Consider the following 6,339-nt stretch of genomic DNA (forward strand, 5'->3'; position numbering starts at 1 on the left):
GGGCGCGAGCTGGGGTATGGTGGGGCGCTGTGTGTGGCGCGCTAGCGGGCCTTGAGGTGCGCCTTGCTGCTGTCGATGCCGTGCACCGCCGCGCGGTAGAGGTACCTTGGGAGTTGGATCGGACAGGGGGTGGATGTCGTGCAGGTCAGGAGGTGTGGGAGCTGATGCGAGTGAGGGCACGTTGAAGGGGGGGAGCGGAGGGCAGATGGAGAGCACAGCCTTCATGTCAGCAGGTTTCCATGCAGTTGTGTGACAGCGCGGCAATGGGAGGGTGGACGCCCTATTCAACAGCTGCGCCTTTTCATACTACAAAAAAAGGGCATAGTATGCCCCCAGCAAACACTCACCTGCCGCTGAACATATCAAGAAACGTGCTTGCGACTGCCAACAACCTGCTGCTCCACGGCTCTGCTGACTGCTTGGCGAGGCTGTCCTGCAGCCGCGGCTTGCTGCCATGCAGGTTACGCTGCTGCTGATGCCGCTCGCCCCACTCCTGCTGCTGCTGCTGCTCCAGCCGCCCCTCCTCGCCATCGTCCTGCGTCTGACACCGCCACCACGCAAACCAGGCCACAAACAATGACACAGCAACCAGCACGAACCGCATGGGGCACGCCATGACGGCTCTGCGGCGTGCGCCGCAGTCGTGCGGCGCACACGGTTGGGCTGCGCGTCACGCCCAGCGAGGCAGCGCAAACCGAAGGTGCTGGCGTAGCAACGAGGAAAAACCAACTTCAAGACACTGCAGCCCCAGGCGCTGTGGCCTCACGCCCGACCAAGCGACCAGCTGCAAGTGTGTCCGAGCAGGAGGTGCTCTCGTCGTTGAAGTGAGCTGTCGCCAAAGCGAGGAAACAAACAGCTGATGTTGCAAAACCTTGCAGGACAATCAGTGAGCGACTGCCCTTGGGCTCGGTCTGAAAGTGGCCGAGACCCGAGATTGACAGACTGGTGCGACGAACGAGGCTTGACCATGCGCGTATATATCAGATATAATTACCCATTTGAAATCTTGATCAAGTTGGAGTCGGGGCGCGCAGCTGCTGGCGCCGGGTGTTTCAGGGTGACGACATGCGAAGGTGGATGCTGAAGGGTGATGCTTGCGCGCCACCGCTGCAAACGCTCGAATGAGCGATCCTCACAAAATGCTGGTTGTGCATGTGTGGCCACTTGCCGTAGCTGTCGTAGGCACCGCCTGTACCCGCAACTCCTGTGTCAAGTGCCGCCAGCCACGGCCACCGCGATGGCACAGCCAAAGTCACATCCGGTCGAGTGCCATCCCGTGGTGACCCTAGCCATACTTTCCGATTGCATAGCCACGCTCTGTTCAACAACTTGAGTAGCTATACCAGTACAGTTTCATTAGATGGGAGCCAGTGGCGTATGCTTGTCTCTTCCCAAGCCCTCCCAGCCCGCCCGAGCGCCTGTGGCCCAGCTCCCCCACTCACTCGCATTGTTGCAGTGTGCATCTGTGCAGCACATTGGTGCCAAGTGAACCCCAACAGCATGCTTGTTTGCGGCAATGCTCGACCACTGAGTAGCCCCGTGCCTTCAATCAAGCGCTCCACGTGATGGTGGCACATGTAAGAAGTGAGCTCCCTGGGCATTGGGTGACTTGAAATGATGAAGCTGATCCCAAGGTATCTGGTACATGTGGGTCCAACACACTGTATTTTCAATCAACAGCAAGTGGAACAAGCGTAGAGCCGATTGTCGCGAACAAACGACAACTACAGTATCCCCTTGCACGCACCCTCCCCCCTTCCCGTGACAGCATGAAAGCTGCCCGGCTGTCGACCACCGCAGTTCGGAATGTCATGTACTAGCTGCCCCCTTCCTGCACCATGTGTGCCATAATTGGCCTCCTCAGCACAGCAGCCGCTGCACTTGCGTGAGCATGCTTCAATGACCCCAGCTGGCACTCCCTCCACATACTTGGAATGGACCCACTCGCTGCTCAGCTTCGCCACCCTGTCACTCACCCCAGCCAGCCGTGAGACAAGGCATTACGAGACATTGGACGCCGAGAAGCACGCACACACGCACGGCAGCGCAGGGGGGCTCGGGGACTGATCATGAGCAGGTGCGCGGGCGCCCTCCTTCATGGCAGGGTGGCCGGGAGTGCAGCCCCACCCAAGCGCCGACGATCGCCGCCGCGCCGTGTGGGCGGCCGCCCCTCCTCAAGCCGCTCCTGGAGGCGGGAAAGCCCTCCGCGCCAATGGAGTGCGCCAGTGGGGGTGCTGCGGGTGGGGCTCGCCGGCCCACCAGCAGGCTGGCCAGCAGACCATGGGGCTCAGTCAGCCCGGCTGCGTGCCGGATGAAAACGCCCCCTCCCCTCCCCCCCCCCCGCTCTGCTGACGGCGAGGTGGCCCGTAATGGCGACAAAGGGGATGCCAGCGGAACCTGACGTGTGCACGCAAACTAGATAGAGTGCGTCGCGGCTCGGAACATCAAGGGGGCGCGGCAGCTCTGAGGCCGCGGGGCCCTTGAGGAGAGCAGTGTGATGAAAATCCAAGCGCGAATTCGCGACGCCAAGGCAATGCGCTGGGACTCGGCAAAGGCGTTGAGCGTTTGGAGAAGGCAGGGAAGGTGCGTAATGTATGCGCTTCCGCCCCAAGAGCCGCCCTCCGGCGGGGACGGGGCCGTCAAACGAGGTGCGCGGCGGGCCTGCAGAGCGCGGGGTGGCGAGGTTGGCAGTGCTCGCCTGCTGCGCGTGCGGGGCCGCCAGCTGCCGCAGACCACTGAGCGTCGTCGGCAGAGAAAGCGCGGTGCATCCGGAGGAAGTAGCGATCGCCGCGCGCCCCAAATGCAAGTGCGGTACCCAAGAACGCGCGCCTCTGCAAAGCTCAAAGCGCGCATGCATGCGTGCGCGAACTTGGGGAGTGCCACGCCGATACCGGCGCCAGGCAATTCCTAGCGGCGGCAAATATCTAGGTCGCAAAGCGATGCTTGCGAGAGCACGCTTAATCTGAGGTGCGGCAGTGAATGGACCCCCAATCAGAGGGAACACGCGCGTCCTGCCCTGCTCAGAGGAGCCGTGACACACGCCGTTTTTTATCGTCCGACAGCATCCGCCGAAATCCCCCTGCTGCAATCGTTGTGACGCCAAGCCTGTGTTGCCCCTTGTGTGGTGTCAAGTGGCTTTCATGCATTCAAGGGTTTAAGGACGTGTGGTTGTCTGTCGCGTGAGCCCTACTGGCAACGCGCTACTCATGCATCAAGCTCTGGAAGAAGGGCAGCCAGCCCCGCAAGGCACTGCAGCCCCACGGCCACTCAGCTCCGCTGCGGCGTCTGTCAAGGCTCAACAAGGCACGCAGGAGAGGCTCGCGCATGGAGCCTGCCTGCGGGCGGCGACAGCGGCGCCGCCCGGCGGGCGCTGTCTGCTGAGCGTACGGAGCGTCGCCGCTGCCGCCGCCTAGGCCGTGCTGGGGTCCTGCAGTTTGTCGTGGAACGTCCTCATGATCACCTACAGGTCAGGGAGTTTGGGCGGCAACGGAGCGCAGCCAAGGGCGCATTTAGGAGGCAGTCAGGGGGCAGCAGTTGGGGGGGAGGGGGCAGCAGGCAATCAGGGGGCACAGCTAGGGGGCTGTTGGATTAGGATGGTTGCAATCGGGCGTGAGGAACGAGGCGCGTTTGTCAATGGTTCGGGGCTGCAAGGCTCCAAGGAAGTGCAGCAGGCAAAGCGGGACCAGGGGCTCGCAGCCTGGCAGCCCGCTGGTGGGAGCCACATCGCCTGACGCCTGCATAAATCCATAGGTGGCACCGCGCGGACAGCTGGTGGTGCGCCGCACTGCGTGGCTGGCCCTGTCCTGGTGTCTAACCCGCGGCTGCCCCATGGCCCCCGAGGCGCACCTCCTTCTGCTGCTCGCGCGTCAGCTTGGCAAAGTGCACCGCGTAGCCTGACACACGGATTGTCAGGTTGGGGTACCTGGGGGGGGGTGGGTGGGCACAGGTAGGGTGAGTTGAGTGAGGACCAGGTTGGTGGCTGAATCGTGGGACGCGATCGCCAGGGTGTTGGTTGGGGAGGGGGGGAGTGGCGAGCAGAGCTGCGGCCGGGCTGGTTTGCAGTGGGCCGCTGGCGCGCGGCGCGCGCAAGAGCGTGCAGGCTGGCGGCGCCCTGCTCCCCCGCCCAGGTACATGCGCCACCCAACAACAGTGCGCGAAGGTCAAGGGGGTCATTCCCTGACTGTCCCAGCCCAGCCACCCACTTCTCGGGGTGCTCCATGGCGTCCTCCAGCATCTCACGCGACAGGACCTGGGGTTTTTGCCAAGGGGGGGATCAACAGAATCCTGGGAATCGGGTTAGAAGGGAGAAGCACGAGTGCAAGACAAGAGTGAGGAGCGCTGGGCTGGTGACAGACTTTGCTGACCGCGTAGCGCAGTGCCACGCACTCCAAGCCCTCGAGGCTGCTGCCAGCAGCACAGTGTGCCGCAGAGTCCCTGGCTGCCCAACGCCTCTCCCCCATCCCCCCACCCTTGCACCCCTAGGCAGCCGGGCCCCTCTACCCCCTCACGTTGACGTTGATGTGGTGGCCGCCCTTCTGGAAGTAGCCGTCAAGCACGGCCGCCAGGTTGCGCGCACGGTCCGCCTCACCACCACGGCCCAGGATCTGGCGGTGAGAGGTGCAGGGTGTGAGAATGTGAGTGCCAGCGCGTGACTGCGTGCGTGTGTACGTGTGTGTGCAGGTGTTGATGCGTGTACATGTGCTTGCGCACAAGAGTGAACAGGAGCTGACATGATGTGGGCACCTGCTGCATGTCACGACGAATTGAGCAAATGGAGCAATGACGTTTCTTGAACAAAGCAGTTGCCTCGCGACGCAAACCCAACGGCCAACCCACCCCAAATGAATGGAAGGCCGCGCCGCACCTGTGGCACGAGGCTGAAGGTGTTGCTGATGCCGTCGAGGCAGTATACGTAGGGGATCTTGGCGACGCTGTTGAGGGATGCCAGGGCGCCGTGCTCGTCGCGGCCGTGGAGGGGGTTGGCGCCAGGCGCAAAGGGCTCGCCCCGCTTGCGGCCGTCAGGGGTGGAGCCCGTCTTCTTGCTGCGAGGGCAGGCGATCATTGTGGGGGACTTTGGTTTGTAAGCACAGGCGGGACCCTGTCGCGCCAATCGTGGGCGGCCGAGCGCAAAGCAGAGCTTGCAGGGCCCCTCGTGCCTCCAAGTGCTTGCAGCCTCGAGGCTACGCTGGCTTTTGGTGAACCAAGCGAGCAAATGCCAAGCCAGCGCTGACCCAACCCGACCCAGGCCACCCCATCAACGCGCCCCCCCCCCCAGCCCGCCTCACCCGTAGACCACGTTTGATGTGATGGTGAGCACGCTGAGCGTGGGCACGCTGTTGCGGTAGGTGGTCTGCTGCGCCAGCTTGTTGCTAAACTGCTGCGCCAGCCACGTGGCGATGGAGTCCACGCGGTCGTCGTCGTTGCCGTACTTGGGGAAGCTGCCCTCGGTCTGCACGTTGAGGTGGGATGCCCCATTAATTTGTTTTGCGTGGCGGGTGTGTGAGTGTCCAGTTCATACAGGGACGACAGGCCGGTTGGAAAGATGGGTCAAGTTCGGGGAGGGTAGGCGTGAGGCAAGCAAGGGGTGTCAGGCGCATAGATTCAAAGGCCGCGCTGGCAGCTGCAGTACAAGCCGCGGCTCACCCTGCCTTGCCCCGCATCCTCACTAGACCCGTCCAGTCAACCCTTGCTCGCGCAATCCCTCGCACCCTTGCCACCCCTGATGCCGGAATACGCTACCACCCCCTCCCACACTGAGGGACCCGTATGCGCGCGCATGTGCGAGCAACCGCAGCCGCACCTTGAAGTCAATGACGATGCCCCTCTCGTCCCTGACCGGCGTGACCTTGGCGTACTTGATGGCGCTCAGGCTGTCGGCCGTCACACTGAGGCCGCTGACGCCGAAGGCCAGCAGGCGCCTCACGTGGGTGTCGTGGAGCGCCATCTGGGGGCGGGTTGGACAGGGGGGCCGGGGACAGGGGGCGGCGAGGATGGTTACATAGGAGCGGGTATAGCTGGTGACGTCCCCCCTTGCTGCGTGAGCGTCCAGGCGAGAAGTGCGGCAGTCACGGTCCACGCGCCCGGCGCGTGCAGCTGGCTAATGACTTGGATGCGTCAGGCTGGGTGAGGGAGCGTGGTCGCCGCCCACCTGGAGGCGCTCGTAGTTGTACTTGTCGTGCATGAAGTGGATCACCTGGTGTATTTGATGGGGGCAGGGGGGGCGTACGTACGCAGTGTGACGGGGTGCTGGTGGTGCTGGCGTATGGCGCCAGTGCTTTTGCAAAGGCGGGTGGCGGGGTTCACGTTGGGTGTTCGTCGTTAGAGGGTAGGGATCAGACC

At 63.3% G+C, this 6,339-nt stretch overlaps 2 protein-coding genes across 2 annotated transcripts; both read right to left on the reverse strand.

The window, feature by feature from the left end:
* Nucleotides 1-347: 347 nt before the first annotated feature.
* Nucleotides 348-616, reverse strand: MNEG_11784 (hypothetical protein; the record flags this gene model as incomplete). Its single annotated transcript, XM_014039743.1, has 1 exon — nt 348-616. A coding segment is annotated over one exon (269 nt), but the record flags the coding sequence as incomplete, so codon positions are not given.
* A 2,793-nt stretch (nt 617-3,409) lies between these two features.
* On the reverse strand, nt 3,410-6,181 carry MNEG_11785 (formate C-acetyltransferase; the record flags this gene model as incomplete). Its single annotated transcript, XM_014039744.1, has 8 exons — nt 3,410-3,460; nt 3,847-3,922; nt 4,203-4,249; nt 4,509-4,604; nt 4,865-5,042; nt 5,286-5,449; nt 5,801-5,944; nt 6,149-6,181. 8 exons carry the CDS (start codon nt 6,179-6,181, stop codon nt 3,410-3,412), a joined length of 789 nt encoding a protein of 262 aa, XP_013895198.1.
* Between the last annotated feature and the right edge of the window lie 158 nt (nt 6,182-6,339).

This window comes from Monoraphidium neglectum (assembly GCF_000611645.1).
Source record: "Monoraphidium neglectum strain SAG 48.87 unplaced genomic scaffold scaffold02905, whole genome shotgun sequence".
NCBI classification, from domain to species: domain Eukaryota; kingdom Viridiplantae; phylum Chlorophyta; class Chlorophyceae; order Sphaeropleales; family Selenastraceae; genus Monoraphidium; species Monoraphidium neglectum.